The 20,187-nt window shown below is 35.1% G+C and overlaps 3 protein-coding genes across 14 annotated transcripts in view; 1 reads left to right on the top strand and 2 right to left on the bottom strand.

Annotated features, from left to right (window-relative positions):
* Positions 1–1,745: 1,745 nt before the first annotated feature.
* LOC119636904 (kinesin-like protein Klp98A) lies at positions 1,746–7,594 on the bottom strand. The gene is made up of 13 exons (XM_038032611.1): positions 7,545–7,594; positions 6,922–7,145; positions 6,548–6,861; positions 6,319–6,488; positions 5,839–6,262; positions 5,029–5,775; positions 4,795–4,968; positions 4,608–4,730; positions 4,429–4,542; positions 4,176–4,354; positions 2,515–3,185; positions 2,275–2,450; positions 1,746–2,086 (listed from the first exon to the last, which is right to left on the bottom strand). The coding sequence occupies exons 1-13, from the start codon at positions 7,592–7,594 to the stop codon at positions 1,844–1,846; spliced, it is 3,609 nt and encodes a 1,202-aa protein (XP_037888539.1). The 3' UTR covers positions 1,746–1,843.
* A 983-nt stretch (positions 7,595–8,577) lies between these two features.
* On the top strand, positions 8,578–10,611 carry LOC119636914 (probable GDP-L-fucose synthase). The gene is made up of 3 exons (XM_038032637.1): positions 8,578–8,995; positions 9,065–9,179; positions 9,722–10,611. The coding sequence occupies exons 1-3, from the start codon at positions 8,871–8,873 to the stop codon at positions 10,445–10,447; spliced, it is 966 nt and encodes a 321-aa protein (XP_037888565.1). The 5' UTR covers positions 8,578–8,870; the 3' UTR covers positions 10,448–10,611.
* An 81-nt stretch (positions 10,612–10,692) lies between these two features.
* Positions 10,693–20,187, bottom strand: part of LOC119636909 (inactive serine protease scarface) — a 53,193-nt gene continuing 43,698 nt past the window's right edge. For all 12 annotated transcript variants that reach the window (XM_038032628.1, XM_038032629.1, XM_038032618.1 and 9 more), the window contains exons 4-7: positions 12,252–13,037; positions 12,027–12,181; positions 11,653–11,921; positions 10,693–11,583 (exon numbers count right to left, since the gene is read on the bottom strand). In XM_038032628.1, coding sequence (XP_037888556.1) covers positions 11,294–11,583; positions 11,653–11,921; positions 12,027–12,181; positions 12,252–13,037 — 1,500 coding nt within the window. In that variant the 3' untranslated portion in view covers positions 10,693–11,293. The remainder of the gene's footprint in view (positions 11,584–11,652; positions 11,922–12,026; positions 12,182–12,251; positions 13,038–20,187) is intronic.

Raw genomic sequence — 20,187 nt, 5'->3', positions numbered from 1 at the left:
GGATGCTTTGTTTTCATTATGACAAGTTGTATATGTCGTACGGTAGTGAGTATTAAATTTAAATAATTGACCTACTGCTAAATTCTCCTACCTGTTCAAGTATACAGTGTGATATACTAACTTAAAAATATTTCAAAAAAAAAATCTTAAGATTTATGCTAAAGATAATGTTTAAGCTCATCATTTTTCTCGTGTTGTGTGGATAAATTTTTGATTGTTATTCTATCGTACTCACGTATGTTATGTTACGTATCGGTTGTTCATATGTTTTAATTTATGCGCCTTTAACTCTAGTAGCTGAATATAAAATAAGTATAACTTATTATAATGATTTAAGTACACCCACAAGCCCCTTGTTATTGTAAATCATTTTTAATTGTGCATCCGATAATGGGTCGATGGGAATCATTTTCTAATGCATATCAGAGTTAAACTTTTAGACCGAAATCCAATATCAAGCGGCAGTTATTGCTTAAAATGTGTAGAAAATATGGTATATTTCTTTAATGGTCGTCAAACCCTTCACTTACGGGCGGATCACTCTCTGAAGCAATTAAATAACTATGTGGAACGACGGACAAAAGGCCAAATATTAGATTGTTCGGAAAGTCATCCTGTTTTTTCTCAACAGCAAGGGATCTTTTTTGAAAAGATCCGTTTGATTCTGCTGAATAGCTTTTCTTTGGCGTCTTATCAGCTATGGAAAGTCGAAAGCAGTTATAAATCCAGCATATTTTAGTTTTAAGGAAAAACGCTAGCTATTCAAGCAAGAAAAAAAATTATTGAATGTGAATAAAGGTCAGTGTTAAAACTAAAGATGTACCACCTTCTAGAAGATCAATTGGACTTGATCAAGACAGAAAGAAGATGAATAAAGCGATGAACTGATGCGAACCCACGCTGAGAGATTACATTTATCGAATTCGACAATTCATAATAACATATTTGTCCATTACAAAAACAATGGATTTTAATTCTGACCAAAAAAAAAAAAAGGAAAAGCGACTTGACTTCCCGAACAAACCAATAGATGATTTCCTTCAACTTCACTGAATGGCTAGTTTAGTATGGTTCTCTATATATATGCGTAATGGGATGACTTTCTATTTTAATCATCCGAAAGTATTGCTCACTTTCCATTTTTCATTCGTTAAGGTCCAACATCCTATTGCTGCGATTTTCTTACCTATTTCTTTACAAATAACTATAAATATGCAAATATGCAAAATATAAAAGTTTATATAATACAATTAGATTAATCGCAATCATACATGGTTATTATATATTCCATTAAACAAAACAATTGAAAATAAAAATAATATTATGTGAAAATATTCGGTTTGGACCGAATTTTTCCCAACTTACACCCATTTAAAAAGGCGTAGAAATATAATTTTAAACTGTGTATAAATGTATAAAAATGCACGAGGCTGCGATAAATTGATTGTTGATACATATTTGAAATTTCAAAGCCGAATTTTTTGTGTTCTATTTATCCTCTGGGAAACTTATAGAAAAAGTCAAAATGTTAGTTGGCCCATAGTCTCACTTTACGAACACGAACAAACTGACGGACAAAGGCCCCCATTTTATATTCCTGTTATATTTCCACAAATATAAATTTGTTAGTGGGTAATAGATATTATAACATAATAACATAACAAAGGAAACAATTGTTAAATATTTCACAAGTATTAGAAAACTACCCACTAATTTTAGTTGCGGGTATGCTTATGAAAATATTACGAGACTTTGCGATGTCCACACATATAACCTAATAAGTAGTAAATATAAACAAAAAGACACACTGCAGGTAGAAGATAATTTAGCAGTAAATATACTATTATCCCGTCCCATACTTTCCGTTCTCGAAGATCCCCTTTTTGAAGAAAGGCGACAACCGAGATAAGGTAATACGTGTTAATCCTGGTCCGCTGGCGCCCTCATAAATCGGGCTTTGTGGTATACGAGTGCAAACTGCAATTAGGCGACGTAAATACAATTCAAGTAAACGTCGTCTATGCTTTGCCACCGATTCACTGCTTGAAGAGAACAACTCTCGACGTGGAAAGGGCAAAGCGACAATCTGAAATGCACACATCAAACACATACTTAGCGACTTATAAGTGCTGAGAAAAGCCGTTCATCTAGAACTAATTGATTTCAGTGTTTACTTATTATTACGCTAACAGCGTAACGAATACTTTGAAATGAATGAAAATCTTTGCATAGCAATAGTAAGAAAACTGAATATAATCTTAACTGTTCACATACCTTGGCTCCATATAAATTTTTCATGCTCATGTGTAACTCCCGGAACCGGCTGTAGCGGCGCAAAATGCAAAGCTTTCCGTCTGGTACAACAATACGAACTTCATATTCGTAGTGTGTTTGCTTTCCGGCTCCACGCATTACAAACGTGGGAATTGTAATTAAATGATCTGCATTAGCTGTAATATGGATTAAATCATTAATCATTTTATATATCTCTTTAATTCAGAGAATGTTTCTTACAAAAATCTCTTTCGGATCTGGGGTCGCTAAGAGTAGCGACGCGATTGGGTTCTTCCTCATAGCATTGTGCCTCCTTGAAAATACTGCCGTTAATGTGTCCCTCTAAACTTTCTTGTTCGTTGCAACAGAACTCATGATTGTTGCTATTGCTTTCCGAGTTAAGCATTTTCTTCTCCATTCGAATGCACTGACGTTGAAGTTCCTGCAATTCAGCGCTCTGTATGTCCAATTGCATTTTATCCACATCTACTTCGAGATTTTTCATAATCAAAGCTTTATGGGCAGCGATTTTGCGTCTTAAACTCTGCATTGGGCAATGCACTCGAATTATGTTATTTGTATTTTGATTTATCTCACATGACGAACATGAAGCCGCATCTTGCTCATTTTGATCATCAGCCAATGCAACTTGGACACTAAAATCTTTCTCATTATTATGGGTCGATTTGACTTGATCGAGGCAAACACCACTATCACTCATCAAGACGTTCGAGCAAACCAAGTTGAGATCGGCGGCAATATTATGGGTATTGTTCGTATTATTTAAAGGGCGGGAAAGTGAAACCGACAATAGATCATCATTATCATCCACATCCTCAGACGTCGAATAACTACTAGAGGGCGTAGACGTTACGGGAAAGCTCGATGATGCATTTACATTTAATTTTAAGCTGTATTCAAAATTTTTCATTCAAAAATTATTTTAATATATTGCAGACGTACATCTGTATAACAGGCTAAGTGAAAATTTCACTGATCATCAACCATCAACATCCGTGGAACTAAAGTTTTTAAATTATCGTTTTTTATATGAAAGCATATCAAATTGCATGTCCACTGGGCATCCGAACATAAACCGAACCTGTTAAGGCACTGTCCAATATTCTTCTTACAACGAAAAATCTTGAAAGTCATGCACTGATTACAGTGGCAGAGAGCAGGCCTGGGAATTTTAATTTTGTCCGTCTCGTCTTACTTATGCGATATATGCAAATGTTGAATAAACCATTAGCACAAGTTAGCTTTATATAGCTTTACTTTAGAGGCAATTGATTTTCGGTGAGATTACTAAAAAAATAAAGCGAATATTTCAAATTTTTTTAGTAGAAGAAATATGCCATATATTTGTTTAATAACTATAGATTAGATACTGCTTGAAATATGCTCGCGTGCTGCGAAAGCAAACCGTGCTCGATTTTTCATCCCCAAACGAATCACAATGGTCAAAGCAAGCAAAGGGGATGTTATCACAACAACACTCTTTCAACTGTCAAATTAAATGAACATGAAAAATCCATGACTTGGTTTGACCGCAAAACCTGTTATTTTTCTTCATGACTACCGGACCCCTACGTACAGCGTGGAGTTACTCTATCTTTGGGTATGTTCACAGTATTCACTACATCGGTCACTATCCGCTCTAACGTTCATCCGAAATTTCGACAATTTTTTATGGTTTCACATTCGTCAAAGAAATTAAATAAGTCATAGATACGTATTTTGAAAGATTTCCAAAGATGCGATAAATCAATTTGAAACCCGATCAGAAAATCGCTGCAAAAATGCATCAACTTCAAAAAAAAGCTATTTGAAGTATTTGTTCCTTTTCTTCTTCGTGAATTTTTCTATTAGCCTCATGCAGATGATTTAGGTTAATTTACCTTTCCCTTTTTAGATTTAATCTTTGAGATTCGTTCTGTTCATAGATTACGTGCAAATTCTTTAATTCTTCCTTTATTTGGAGGAGAGAATCATCGAGTTGTACGATTTTTTTTGTACTGGCATTCAAAAGGTGTTCCTTTTCAGATACATATTTTTCTAGGCAATGAATTTCTTCATTCTTCGAAAGTATAAACGAAACAAAATAAATAATATTATAAGGCAAAAATAAATTCGATATATGTGTATACAAACCATTTTTTTAACAGTATCTTTTATGAATTGCGAGGCATATGAGTCAAGTGATTCGGCAGCTTGAAGCAGTATATCATCAATCCGGTTTGTCGAGTCATCAATTTTTACATCTATCTGAATTGTAAAAATAAAAACCGTACAAACAGCACATAAAGGATTAAAGCTAAATGATACTCTACCTCTTCTAATTTACCGCAATCTTGTAGCTCTTGCAACTCTTTAGCAACATATTCAGAAAAGTCTCGCTTCTTTGAATCTAATTGCATTTGCAAGGCCGATATTTGCCGGCATAAAATGTCGATCTAGAATAAATTTTACAATCTATAGAAAAATCGAGGTGGAAAAATCACATAGGCAAAGACGTACCTGCACTTTCTCATTATTCTTCTCCCAGAGCAACATATCTCGGCGTGCAATTAATTCATTTTCTTTACAGTGCACATATTCAAAGTCGTTTTTTTCCTCACATTCTAAGCGTTTTAATTCACTTGAAAGCTTTTGTACTTTGATTTTATATTGTTCATGCATTTGTACTCGTTCCTGAAAATACAACGATAATTAATGAATTTCTTATATCACTTTAACTAAATAACGACGTACAATATTTAATTGTTTTAAGGCATTTTCAATTGTTTCGAGAATTTTACGATTTTCATCCTGCATTTCAGGATCGTCCCGAGTCACTGGCTTTGTGGGATGGTATTGTTTTTCATAAGGCTTCAGAGGTGATACTATGCAATTATTCATATTGTCTTCTTCGGAATAAAAACTCGAGCTAAGCAAATTCTCACGAGAGGACGTAATTAAGGACAGACGAGACATGTCCAATTGCGAACGGCTACACTCCCTACGCATTTTAGCTGCCTCAGCTGGGTTATTAAAGCGGAATATGTTTGTGCGGCCCAACAATATGATGTCACCTTGAGAAATAGTTACGGGCTCTTCAATCAAATGCGCATTTAACCAGCATTGGGCCATAGGACGTGGGTGTAGCGTGCAGACACCGTCCCTCAATACAATACTGCAATGTTGTTGGCGTATACCGTCGCCGTTCAAGGCAATATCAGGTGGAGTCCTTGTGCATTCACTTCCTATAAATGTTTCGCCCTCCTTAAGGCTGTAAAGCGTAACGCCCGTGGTGATATCATTGTGGATGCCAATCAAATGCGGCATTTCGGAATCCAAGACTACGCCTACACCGGACTTCCGGAGACCGAGACTTTTTTGTTCTTGTAGAATTAATTGTGCTTCTTTCCACTTTTCAGTCCATTCTTCAGTAAGTACCTTTTCTTGTGCCTCTTTTTTATGAAGATCTTCCAACATTTTCGAAGATGGTTGAAAAGCACGCTGTAAGCAAAAGAAAAAAACAATTTAAAGTCAACGTAAAACGCTATTTTTCCAACAACTTACGACATCTCCATTTAACATGGATTTAAGTTTAGCAATTTCTTCTCTCAGTTCGCGTATAAGTTTAACGTTAGCATCTTCATTAATTGTAGGTTTATTGATAATATTTTTAGCGCGATTGGCGTAGCGCAACGTACTTAAAGTTTCACTGTAATTGCAGTCAGCTGGGGATAAAGCAGCAATCATAATAGTTTTGCTATTGCCTCCTAAACTGTCTTTTAATAACCATGTCAGTATAGAGTCGCGATATGGTATATAAAGCACACGTTTTGAGATGACGTTGCCGCTATTATTTTGATTTGAATTAGTGAAATTAGTTTGCTCCGCTAAAGCTGATATGACACTACCGAGAGTTACAAGCGACTTGTTAATGTGTGCTCCTTCTTTTAAACGCTGACCTGTCGCCCCGGTGGCATTCGCTCTCTCGCTGAATAAGGAATTGCTTAGTAAAAATTCCCATACAGAAATATTTTATTATTTTACCTTCCTGCTAAATCTACCAAATGGATTTTCGATACTGTTTCACTTGGCATGTCATTCATAAAAACTGCTTGAACAAACGTTATGGTGAAGATTGCATGACTTCGACTACTGGTATCGTTCATATTTGTGCTAGCAGTTGTCCGCTGGATATTGCCACGAGTAATACATTCCTAGAGAAAGAGTTTTTTTCCACTTTTATCGAACAGTTATATCGTGAGTGCACACTTACTTGTATTTCGTCAAAATTTGCCACAGAATGTTGCGACAAATTCTCTACGTAAGGGCCCAACGAGCGATGCTCGCGGACTCTTAGACCGTGACCAACAGCCTGAGCACCTAGGAGATCCTTTACCCTCTCATTGTAAATTTCCAAGTAACTGGCTTGAGTCTTGTATCCCGTACCCGATTCCTGACCCACGCGCATACGTGCAAACATCTCTTGACATATTTTCGGTATAAGACCTGGATTTTCGAGTGTACCCATCATAGTGAACGTTTTGCCGGAACCTGTTTGACCGTAAGCAAACACGCAAGCATTGTACCCTGAAAAATATTTCAAAGCGTATATACCAGCTCTTCGCAAGATAAGAGCATTGACAGTACCTTGGAAAGCACATTCGACAACATCGGTTCCCAGATCATTATAAACTTGCTCTTGGGTCGCAAACTGACTGCTATTCTCATTGAAAGACCAATATGAATAGTCAAAGGTAAAATCGTGGTGATTCTCCCTACCTGCATCGCGTACACATTGTTGTTTTGGTCTCAAAATACGCGTTTTCTTGCCGTCCATTTCAACAATGCACTGAGTCTGCATATCTTTTTCTCTGTAATGCAAATATAAAAAACGGGGACATTTAATAGAATCTTAAGTTAATCGCTACTAGAAGCCTTAAAATTCCGAAAAATTCTAAACGCGCAATAATCGAAAAGTTTGAAGAGGGTTTGAATTAGGGCAATTTTTATTTATTTCATTTCTCATAAAAGTTTAAGAATGTCTATGCTGCAACAAAGATTATGTTGCAAGTAATTGTTGAGTCATTAGCACTATTGCAAACTTTGTTGTTTTTTTTTTTTTTTCATTATGTTGCGATCACTTTATGAAATGTCATCAAGTTAACTTTTACACTCGGAACGAATCAAATTTCCCCTTCACTCATCAAACAATAACAATAACGTGGAAAATAAGATTTTACTAAAGTTATTTTCGCTTTTGAATAACTTACCGCGTATTAAAGGGCCGTACACGTACGGCTACTTTTATAGAGGAAGACATTATAATTTTTTTCTTTTTTACGTTATGTTCACGCCGTTACAATCACATTCATTCAGATATCCTTGAAGCGATGATCTTAATGAGTTTGTTTTCCTTTGAGATACGCAATGTAATCACAAATTCCAGCAGTTTTATTCGTTCACAAATTCACTGGTTTCGCGATATATTACCATGAGACGCAACAAAGCAAAGTCACTTTTTCAAATATGATGTAATTATATCTCAATAACTTTCATATTGTTTAGGCATTTTAAAAATTATAAACGCAACCAATAATTTTTTTTCGTAAAAACTCCCATCATTTCATTCCAATCTCTTTTACGTCTTAATGATGACATAATGTTGCCGTTATTCACTGATATATGCATTTCAAAGGTATTATTGCCTTTTGCCGGAATAATGTTTAATGTAAAGAACTCAAAAATATAATATTTTCTTCTTCTTGAGTATTCACTGAATGAAAAACCGATGGTTATGAAAAATTTGGCCTTCGCAACTGTGCCTTAAGACTTTAGTCTTAGAATTAGTTCTCTAGCTAAATTAATAATAGTAATAATTAATTAGCTTTTACACCAATTTTGTTACTGTTTTTCGTATAATTGTTGTCTACGCTTATTTTGCTTTCTTCTCAAAGCATTTGGTTCTTTTTAATGTCTTTTTTTAGTCTAAGAATTCAATTCATTAGTCTAAAATTAAAATAATAATAATAATAATTTACATGGATTTTTCAATTTTTTCCCATAATGCGACTGCGTAATGTGCTTAGCACATATTAGCTAGAAACCTGGAATTACGCATAGGTGTTTTTTCAGGCCTAATACATATTTTTGTCTTTATTATGCTATCTGGACTGTGATCACAAATATAGCAAATATTAGCTAATATTTAGCTTTCGTTGTTTGGCCGCTGTTTGTCGTTCATTTATGTGATAACTTCTCTTGTTTTAATATGCTAGTAAAAGTTAGGGATATAGTTGTTTTAATTTTACTATTTATCATAAAACAGCTGATCTGGATATTATATCGGATAAATACGTTGCTTATTTTTTGCAAATACGTCAAAGAATTGGTGTTTGTTAAAAAGATGAACCACATGAGTTTTGTTTATATTTAATTAAAAAAAAATTAAAACGTTTTGCCTCTAATAAACCAAGTGGCTTACTGCAAATATTTAAATTGTTTATAAATTTGGGATGGAAATGTGAAAATATCTAATTTTACATTAAAGCAACTTTATTCAACAGACGATTCGTAGAAAGACATCACAGATCGACAGAATGTCAACTGTTTTGGTAACAGGTGGCACTGGCCTCGTAGGAAGAGCTCTGGAAGCCATAATAAACCAAGAGAAACCAGAAAATGAAGAATGGCATTTTGTTGGGAGCAAAGATGCCGATTTAACGTCAGTGATATGAAAAAATTGTATAAACATATAGCAATAATTGTTAACATAAATAATAATATTTTTTAGGAAGTTGGATGAGACTCAATTGTTGTTTGCAAAACATAAGCCCACTCATGTAATACATTTGGCTGCAATGGTTGGAGGATTATTTCATAATATGAATAATAATTTAGACTTTCTGGTAAGTGCATACTAACGATGGACGATCGTTATGCGAGAATTAATAATATAAAAGAATGCACTTCTAAGAAAAAATACGAATTAAGAAGCCACATAAAGTAAGCCGATCGATGATGAAAGAGATTAGTTTTGTTAGTTCCAAGTTACAGTTCTTTTCAATGTGAGTGAAAAACTGTGTAAACTCTTCAATAAGGTTGCAGTTGTTCGCCTTACTTAAAATATATATAAGATCGCTAAATTTATTAAATCATGAAGTTGATTCTATCACACTAGTCCGCACACGCTGTTCTTTCTTCCTAGAAAGGGCTGAAAAAGTAACCTGAACCTTTGGCGATTTTATTTTGGATATTATGTACATTGAAAGAGAAAAGGATTTGTTTGTTTTAATCTATTATTAATCTATCATTATTGTAAATATGATGTGTCCGCCAGATTTCATGGTTATTACTCAATATAATGTAGTTTTATATATTCCTTTGAGATTCGCCTTAAGGCGAACATATGTTTTGTTTCTTATATTTTCTCTTATTCGTGTTATTGCAGCGCAAAAACTTGCAAATTAATGATAATGTTTTGCAAACAGCTTACGAATACAAATGCGCAAAAGTTGTTTCGTGTTTAAGTACATGCATATTTCCAGACAAAATTACTTATCCTATTGATGAGACTATGATACACAATGGACCACCGCATTCCTCCAACTATGGTTATTCGTATGCGAAACGTCTAATCGATATACAAAATCATGCTTATTACGACAAACACGGTTGTATGTTTACCTCTGTGATACCATGCAATATTTTTGGTCCCCACGATAACTACAAACCGGATTCCAGTCATGTTATACCTGGCATGATTTTTCGTATGCATAAGTTACTTTACCACGATGCCGATACGGCAGATAAAGATAAAATATTTAATGTATACGGATCGGGTAAACCGCTGCGTCAATTTATTTATTCTCTAGACTTGGCGAAGCTAATGATTTGGGTTTTACGAAATTACAATTCCATCGAGCCTATTATTTTGAGTGCGGATGAAGAGCAAGAAGTTACCATTTACGAGTTAGCCGAAGCCATAGCTAACGCTTTTGCATTTAAAGGTCAATTGGTATGCGATACTAATATGGCCGATGGCCAGTATAAAAAAACCGCGTCCAATAGCAAGTTACGCAGCTTCTTACCTGATTTTCAATTCACCAATTTTGAAGATGCCATTAAGATGAGCGTTCAATGGTACATCGATCATTACGAAGAGGCCAGAAAATAGTAAAGAAAATTATTAAGGAAAAGAAGGAATAACACAACACAACCTTTAAAACTAAGTCCATATGGCGTATTTTGCCATCAGCGCACAACAACGATTTGAAAAATCATATTTTATGTATATTTCTTTCTTATTAAAAAAAAAAAAAATTAAATTAAATACTTAATTTAGAAAGATAAGTATTTTTACAACAATTTGCATAAGAATATAAATTATCTTAATAGTATTTTTTTGTTTTTTTTTTTTTCTTTTTTCGTAATTAGATAACAGAAAATGCGTACAGGTATAGGTGAGAAATCGTTAAAAAAATCAAAGAAAAAATAATCTCAAATAAAATCGCTTAAGTTGGATTGATTAAAATCATCATCCGCTTAACATTAAGAACGTTTTTTTTTTTTGTTTTCTTTCATAAAAAATTCACGTCTGTCTATATATATATATAAATATATATATAGTACAGATTTATGAGATGCGAATAAAGATAAAAAGAAAGCGGTAGGGAAAAATTTGACGCGTATATAAATTCAAGTCGCCTTTTGTATATCTTCCACTATAGCAAGAAGTAGATGTTTAGTGTATTATGATAAATGTGGAAATGTACAAAAAAGCCCTGAGAATTTCAAAGGAATTATTTAAGTTAGAAGTCAAATGCGGACCTACTAGAACTTGAGGAGAAACTGCAGCAGCAGGAAAGGAATTGATGCGGATTGTTTGCCTTATTTTCCAACAGCTCTAATTTTATAGATGCAAAAGGAATTCTCAGCAGGTTTTTTCTTCTTTTTTTTTTTTAACCCACTTTCGAATGATGTGATATTGTATGCGCAAAAATAGTTAGGATTAATGTTAAACTTAAGATCGCAGCAAGAGCGGTTTACTTCTCTCCATGAATTGTTTATTCACCCAAGCTACGTCGGGTTTAATGAATCGTACCGCTTGTCCTTCTCCGCAAGCATTTTCAATTCCATAGATGCCTTTCAGTTGAACGTTAGAACCGGTTCCGCATGCCAGAGCGCTACCAGCATCAAATTGGCAAGAGTCAAATTTGGTGGTGCTGCAAACCGCGCTTTCGTCCGCCCCGCATTCACTACGTGACACTGGATTCGTGATGGTTACATGCATGACTGCGCCTTCTTCGTGGACTGGGTACGAAAAAAAAAAAAAGGTTAAGAAAAAAAATATTTTCTTAAAGCAAACGTTAATACTCTTACTGCTCAAGGCTTGCTTTCCCCATCCTGTTGTAATGCAAGTTTCAGAAGAACTGGGATCTTTGTCGCTAATGCATATAGGTTGAATGTGTGTAGCGAATTGTAAACGCTCTGATAGATGCACCACAGCCATATCATTGGATCCACTATTAGCATCATAATTGGGATGGATTTCTATTGCTTTCACCGCGACCAATTGAAAGGGTAAAGGCTCATTGGTGCTTCCCAACTCCCATTCGCCTGCCTTGACGCGAACGTCATTTACTGCCTCACTGGTAAAATAAAACAGAACTTACGTGTACATTTTTACATATATACTAATAATTGATTGGAGTTTTGCAACTTGATTGCCACTCAATCAGATATTAATGACTTACTTGCGAACGCAAGATGCTGTGGTCAAGACAACTGCATCACCAATGATGGCACCACCGCATAAAAGCATCTTTGTTGATTCCTTTAAAATCATCGCCTGCCAACCTATCTCCGCAAAGCTTGCGTCAATATCCCTAACTCCTCTGGGCTTTGTATTCTAAATAACGTATATAGCATATTATTTGATCTATTTATAACATATATATTTTCTCTGGCATATCCCTTACCGTGTTTCTTTGAGCGCATACACCAGCCAAATTCACCGGCCACGGATCGACATAGTTAGGATCCCGGCAACATTTTCCAGCAGCTCCGGTCCCTTCAATAAGGCAGTCAGTAAGGGGCACACGGAAAGATGAAATTTCTACGGGCGTTTCGCTAATAACGCCGATTGAGTTGCAATAATTCTCGGCAGTGCACACCAAAGCGGAAGCGCATTTAACCGCCGGAGTTGCTCCACCGAATTGATCACCGAATTTATTTGTTGGAAATATTTGAGGCGATAATTGATCTTCACCGCGTAAAACGACTTTATCTTGATTTGTCGACTGAATGTCGCGATCGCGTTCATTTATATCATTGCCTCTCTGTTGAGGACTATACGAAGGAGGCAAATACTTTGGTGGACTCGTTGATGATATTGACGTTCTTGTAATGCTAGGCAGAGGCTTAGTCGTCGTTGCTCTTGTACTGCTTTGAGGTTTAGCGGTAGGTCTATCCTGCCTCGTGGTTTGCGTTTGTGTTCGGGTAGATTGAGTTTGTCTATCAGCAGGGGTCGGTTGCGGTTGTCTTGAAGTTGTTATAGGTACAATAGGTTGTGATTGATCAGCGGGTGTAGAGGGAGTAGGCCTTCCAGGAGGTAGATACTGATTATTCACTGGAGTAGTTGGCTTAAATGGAGATGGAGCTGGATAAGTAAAAGGACTGGGTGGGGTTTTTAAAACGTAGCCATCTTCAGTTAACATAGTGGACGGGATACCGCAACACACTTTGGGCTCATAACATTTCTTTACCTGAAATTCAATATTATAATAGATGTCAGTTTAAATATGTATCTGCTTGCGAGGGTATGTTCGGTTCCATTTAAATAATGGTAATGTATTTTATTAGTCATTCAGTCAAACGCTTTTTTCCCAAAGAAGTCATAATCATTAAGATGTAAAGGTAAGCAGGTAAAAGCATTATAAATGGGCCAGGTCGACTTTTACATATCCTACAGCACTTTGTCTACTACAATGCGTAGATAAACATTTGCTAAAAAGTCGAGAATTTTATAAAATTAAAAAACTTCAAAATTTATAAAAAAATTATGGTCCAATGGATGTATGTGTAGCTACATGTGGGTTGAATAGCAAGTCTCTGCGCAGGGGTGCTAACGGCCCTTTAATAAGCTTCACATACAATGATTCCTTCATTTTCGTGAAAATACACCAAAGACATACTTTCCACGAAAGATCTAATATTGAAGAGTACCCAAAAAGTCAACAGACTTGGTCTAAAGTAAGCTTAAAACATTGCTCTCATCTCATCTAAATCTTTCGCGTCTATTTATAATGACGGGATGTGGTATTACTAAGCCACTTTTTGATATGTTGAATCTACTTATCGTCAAATTCTTTCTAATCCTTTCAAAACAAGGCTTTCTATGAGAAGTAATCGGAAAAGTGGTCTCTTGATTGGGGCAAAACATGTCGGTGCAGATGGACAAGTTTAAATGGGCACAATAAACGACATAAAAAAATGTGGGTCTATCTCAAGTACTTCTATACGTTGTACACATCCCCAATCTTAATACACACTCATATTGAGAATGGTGTAGGGTATAACGAAGAGATACTGAGTTGGAAACAAAAGTGAGAAGAAAGACACAAATGCAAATAAAGATAGAAGTAGAGACAGAGCTTGTTAGTGTTCCATTTACCGACACAGCGAATGATTGGTTAACGAATTTGTTGACAGGGGACGAATGATTGTTGCTAGGGAACGAACGTTTAAAGATGTCAACGCAAGCTTTTGTTAAGAAGGCGTTTGACCTTGTCACGTGAAAGTAGAAACGTGTCAAACGTGCGTCGGGTAGAGGGTTCGGAACAAATCATCAAACTTGGTTCCGTTTTTATCATATTAGAACGGCAAGATTCTCAACCCCTTCCCTTTCGTAAAGAGCAGCCGAGTAGGTAAGAACCGCGATAAATAAGCCAGTATTCGTGGATTCAAATCCCAGTGCGGTGCAGTTGCAGCTACAGTGAGCGTCCAGTTAGTAAAGTCATAACGCTTACCGAGATAGACCTGCTAGGCTACGGCCACCTTGCTATACCTTTCCCTTTCCTCACTTCTTCTGTTTTCTGGCCGTAATCGTGTTACACGAGTAGAAGACATCCCTTAAGTGATAGATCATTTAAAAAAGAAAAAAAAAAAAAGATTTCATTTTGCTCAGGAACTTATTTCGCCTTATAGCCGAAAAAGTCCTGAAACACTTCATGTGATTTGCCGAGTCGAAACGTGTACCATTATGTTTCAACTGCTAACACTTGCTTAAGCTAAAATGAGTGTTTGAATCGAAATATTTGTGATTGAACCGAACTGAAACAACGTGGAGTATGCTTTGCCATGCATACTACACGCTAATGAAAACTATATAAATAAATCGACTATGTGGAAGTATGTCTTTGCGTGTCGTATGTGTGTATGTGTGTATGTGTGTGCGCACACGCATATAGAAACGAACGACCTTGTCTTGACTGATTCGCGCAGCGAACAGGCAAGCAGCCACTTGCATCTGTTTAAAAGACGTCAATTTGAGTACATAAATACAAATAGAAGAGCAAAACAAACGTAAGTATCAATACACTTACATACGCAAATGATGCGTATGTAAAAGTCATTTAACGGCTTTTTTTTGTATGCATTTTAAACTCGCGAGACACGATAAGTGAACACTAAGCAGACTTTTGTAATTAACAAGATGAATACAAATAAATTTACAAGTTATTACATAAATCGATTTAAATTTATTTTACGCACCACCTAGTGTTCCAATTGATGTCGTGGCGTCACAGTAATATCAAAAAATGATTAATAATCGTACTTGGACGACAGATCGCTCTAATACCAAATGTAAAAATACAAAGTTGCAACGAAAGCGATAAGCTTTGCCAATTTTCAGCTGTTAACTGCTGCCTCTTATGGATTTAAGAAAGAATTGCATAAACTTTATGCAAACTCCATATCAGCTTGTTTATTATTTGATGTTGAATTTAATACCAATTGGATTTGAACTTTAATCAAGTGAAGGCCCTATAGCGGGACGCAAACCCGCTTCATATAACGACTTTTCAAGATATGTATATATTTGGAGAGTGGTCGACGAAGTGGTCCGTTGCAAAACATTTTCAATAGTATTCGCGCTTGAGCCAAAGTACCTAATTTCATCAAAATATCTCAAAATTTATGACATTTAAGTTGAACATGAAGACACAGACAGGCAGACAGACAAACTTGAATCGATTCAGAAAATTCTGATTCTGAATATAGTAGAATCCCATCTGGGTGTTTCGTGTGTTCGCATGGGCTCAATATCCTCTGCATCAAAAAAGGATATAGGGGCGAATTGGGTGGGAGCGAGTAACGAGTATCATTCCGAAATTCTTTAAAACAACTGCGTACATTTTTCTAGGGCAACCTAAACTTCAAGCCAAGCTTTCAATCAATTAATTAATTTACAAAAACAATAAATGGGTAAAAGTATAAACGCGTACGCAGATAGAATCACGTGAAACCTGCGTTGGATCAAGTATGTGTACGCATTATGAGACTCCTCTCACATACTTGCATTCTATAGTAAATCTTTACTCACCGATGTTAGCTATAAAAGCCTCAAAACTTCTTGTATGCGAGTGTGTTATAAACTTTTATGAGATCGCCATATGCCACGTGCCATAAAAATACGAGTCGGAGTCTATTGACGGTATAAATGTTATTGAATACTTTAACCTTATTCTCTTATGCAAAATATGCAAAATTGATATTTAAAAGATTTTGCAAAAGGTCGAATTCTTTCTGTGCCTCTAAAAAAAAAAGACAAGGTGAAAACCAGGGTTGCCGTAACGCCACCGTTTAAAAAGACCGATACTTAAAACTTTTTAATTGTGTTATTCTCGAAACTATGTTTTTCGAGTTGGTCACGCGACTAACGTCTTCGATTTAAGCTTTCAGCTGTAAGTTCACAATGACATCGTCTAGTACATCGTCTAGTGGACGATTTATTTTTGGTTGAGAGACGTTAACCGATTTTGTAAACAATTTTTGATGAAACCAAAAAATCTTATCCGATTTACTGGATTTTGAATTATATTTCAAAATTTTGTTGGTGTTTCGTCTTGCAATGGACCTGTCGAAATGCGACCTAAGAAATTTTATGAAAAAAATATTTTATTATCTTGTTTTTTGTGAGAGCTGCAGTGCCATCGCTTTCTTTTTTTTATGCTCTACACCACTTATATGACACAAGGGTATATGAAGTTTGTGCGGTTGTATGTAATACACAGAAAGACTTGAGATAGACGCACCTATTATTATAACGATTGATTCAGAATCATTTCAAAATCACTTTCTGAAACGATTTAAGCTTGTCTGTCCGTCTGTCCGACTGTTTGTCCGTCATCTGTTCAACGTACATGTCGCGGTTTTTGCAATTTTTTAATGAAATTTAGTATATTGACATCTTTTGGGCCAAAGACGTGTGCTGTTGAAAATTATTCAGATCGGATCAATTTTTCGACCACTTTTCATATAACATCTTATTTTGAAAAACCGTTATATCGATATATATAACTGTATGTGTAGCTGTATTAAGCGAAATTGTGTAATGGCTTCTGATGTCTACCGTTCGTTACAACAAGAGGAATACGATATCGGTTTGCTATTATCTATGAAGCTATGAAATCATCCTTTAGCGGCTGATGGCAAAGAAAATGTAAATATAACCGTGTCTATGTGTGAAATTGATTCGAATTGATTTTTGGATAGTTTTTCTTGAATTAGTATCCAAGTAATATGCATGATATGCGGTAAATGATGTCTTGTCATTTGTTTGCGAAATACTTTGACATTTTACCGACTTTTCTTTTATCGAACGGCCAATGTGGATGACGAACAATGATAATATTCTCTCTTTTTTTTTTTTTGTTTCTTTAACACCCAAAGGTTATATATGATTTACTGACTATTTGTTGTATTTTATTACTTAATGCCTGTCATTGCTTTTAGTATCTGTCCGTCATATCACTTAAAAATGTGGCACAAATTTAGACAAATATGTTATACATATACTTATATGTGTTTAACTTCTTAAACAACATACCCATAACAACGCAGTTTATAGTGTGACAAATAGAGAAACGTAATTGTTAATAACTTTATGTACGTAACGATATATGCATAGATGTGTGGATGTAACCACCATGCAGTGAAAATTTAAGTTAACAAAAAAATCATTACAAGGCATCGCATTAGTGGCTTCATAGTTAGATACAGAGAATTAAAATATTTTTGTAAGTTCATGTAGTCTTGTTGGTGGATGTATATAGAGTTTGGAATAGAACGACTAAACAATACATTACAATTTATTGTTGTTATTTGCTAATCTAGACTTATATATGTATATATGCATGGCATAGCAAAGACTTTAATTTTACAGATTGAAATTTCTTTACGATTGCGGCTGGCAGTGCAATTCAAAGCTTGATATTTTGCATATTCATAATATGCCCCATAAATATTATATATCTATCATAGTATTAGTGTACACAAAGTTTTACATTTAACAGACTTGCGTGTAGCAATTTACATGAATGTAAGTCTTTAACTGCAAAATTGTAAGACGAAAATATTACCTTTGTGAGGTAACAATCAGCACACATGGACCATATAAATAACAATATGATTCGTAAACATTAACAAAAAGTTAGCTTTCGTAGTTAAGTAAGTGACTGAAGAGAGGTCAAAATTCGTGTGTTCGGTTCAATCGTTTAATTTATTTGGAAGCGACGAAGGCCGTCGCCCTTATTGGATATTTTTCTCGTCTTCATTGGCTTATGTTAATTATTTTTTCAAAAGCGATTTAATCTGATTCGTCTGTTGTTATTGTTGTTGTTGTTGTTTTGTCTTGTACCACGATATTTTAAATAATTTTTTTGTTTTCTTTTTTATGCTATAAATTCAATTATAATCCTTTCTAATCAGCATCGTACTAGCATGTAAAGGGCCCATCCTCCGAGTGACGTGGATATAAACAAAAAAAAAAACTAAGTTAAAACAAGTAAGAATATAGTTGAGCAAAATCGACCCTTAGATACCCTACATTCTTTCGCCTAGTAAGGTTATTCACCCGTGAACACAGATAAACCCACAATTACACATTACTTTCACATAAAGCCATACTTTTCATGATAGCCCGCGCATTATATGCGATGATCGAAATTTACTAAACTTAATTTTACTCCCTAAATTTGTTATTATTATTAATCAGTTTTTGTCATAAAAAATCACAAATTAGATGTGATCCGAACTGCCTATCGCTTATTTATTTGCTCTTAAATTGCTATACTAAGAATCAATTTGTATCATAAAATATTAAAAATTAAATCTTTTTCTGAACGACGTATGATTCATGAAAAATCTTATATGAAATCGCATCCAAGAAATAGACTCAACTTTGGCCTACCTAATTTGTATGTCAAATTACCTTTTTGTGTTCTTGTTCTGGGAATCCCTACGTGGTCCAAATTCGGAAAAATTAATTTCTATGTCAATTTACTATTATGAATAAATTTCCCCATCAAATATTGGAAATTTTAGCCGGTCAGGGAGGAGTTCAAAAACTTGTCCCAACCGAAGCAAATTTTTCATACCAATTTAGAGTACTCGTTCGAAGTGCTATTACTCAGCGAATTTTATTGAAACATCTTGAAAATTACAATTTCTTGGAGCGGGGGATCCGAACGGTTTTCAATAGCCTTGGGTCAAGGCACGTTAGTGTTGGAAATTTTATCAAAATATCTCGAAAATGCGAGCGAAAGATATCAGAAGGACAGACGGACGACCGAACTTAGGTACCATAAGAGTTGATTCTATCTTAAGCCCTTTTGGGTGTTACGTACGTACGCACATAGTTAGTATACCCTGGACCACACCTCACCCGAGTTTTGCGCATTTACTTATTATTTCAAAACACTATTTCTCTCAGCATTTTGTCAACAAATATTAAAAATCGTAAAACTTTTTGCAGTAGAAAGTTTTATGGGGACTTGTCGTGATTCCTTGCTTTCCGCTTTAAATAGCGTTCGTCGTTGGGCCAAAATATGCCAATGCACTAAATTTCAGAATGGTTCTGGAACGATCGGTGCAATAAGAGGTGAGAGTCTGTCTCAAGGCCTTCTAGGCATTACATACGTCCCTATCAATTTAATATAACATTATTCGGGTATAATGATATATCTAAGCAGCGAAACCTTGTCAAAAAATTGCAAATGCAATTTATTCGGATAATTAGCGAACATTTCAATGTATTTGCGGTTATGGGGTTATTTATACCCTACACTACTTGCGGTCTGTACTATATCTGTGTATGATTTTCGTGCAGATATGCGGTATAATTTGCGCTAATCTATCAGGAAAATAAATGAAGAATGTTATTACGTGAAGTGATGTAGAGTAAGCAGTGACCGGCTAGAATATTTTTATTTCTTTATGCACTTAATTGCTAAGCAAACAACAAAGAAAGCTATAATTGAAGGAAATAAACATATGTAATATTTATGCTTACATATATATAATTTGCATAACATTTATATGTTTCGATAAATATTTATTTATATATATTACTTGATACATCAAAATTTCATGGCATTTTTTCCAATAGATCGCTTCAGATTTGCGTAGTTTTGGTAATAAACTAACCCTATCAAAACGTACTGCAGCGCGTGTGAGAAGTAGCAGACTATGTATAGTTAACCTAAAATAAACCGGTGAGAAAATTATATTCCTTCGGGTTCGAATCTTTTATGCCTTATTTGACCGGCTTCGATCATTTTCCAATTCGTCTGCAAACTTGCAGTCGATATTTACATGTTTGCGAACCAGAGGATATTTGCCTCCGATGCTACA

This window comes from Glossina fuscipes, unplaced genomic scaffold (assembly GCF_014805625.2).
Source record: "Glossina fuscipes isolate IAEA_lab_2018 unplaced genomic scaffold, Yale_Gfus_2 42, whole genome shotgun sequence".
NCBI lineage: Eukaryota > Metazoa > Arthropoda > Insecta > Diptera > Glossinidae > Glossina > Glossina fuscipes.
Note: the sequence above shows the minus strand (reverse complement) of the source record. Positions and strands in the feature narration are given on the sequence as shown.

Coding starts and splice junctions, on each gene's coding strand:
- LOC119636904 (XM_038032611.1), bottom strand. CDS start 7,594: ATGTCTTCCTCTATAAAAGTAGCCGTACGTGTACGGCCCTTTAATACG. Junction 5,776..5,838: donor CCATGTTAAATGGAGATGTC/GTAAGTTGTTGG, acceptor TTTTGCTTACAG/CGTGCTTTTCAACCATCTTC. Junction 2,087..2,274: donor AAAATTTATATGGAGCCAAG/GTATGTGAACAG, acceptor TGTGCATTTCAG/ATTGTCGCTTTGCCCTTTCC.
- LOC119636914 (XM_038032637.1), top strand. CDS start 8,871: ATGTCAACTGTTTTGGTAACAGGTGGCACTGGCCTCGTAGGAAGAGCT. Junction 8,996..9,064: donor AGCAAAGATGCCGATTTAAC/GTCAGTGATATG, acceptor AATATTTTTTAG/GAAGTTGGATGAGACTCAAT. Junction 9,180..9,721: donor ATAATAATTTAGACTTTCTG/GTAAGTGCATAC, acceptor GTGTTATTGCAG/CGCAAAAACTTGCAAATTAA.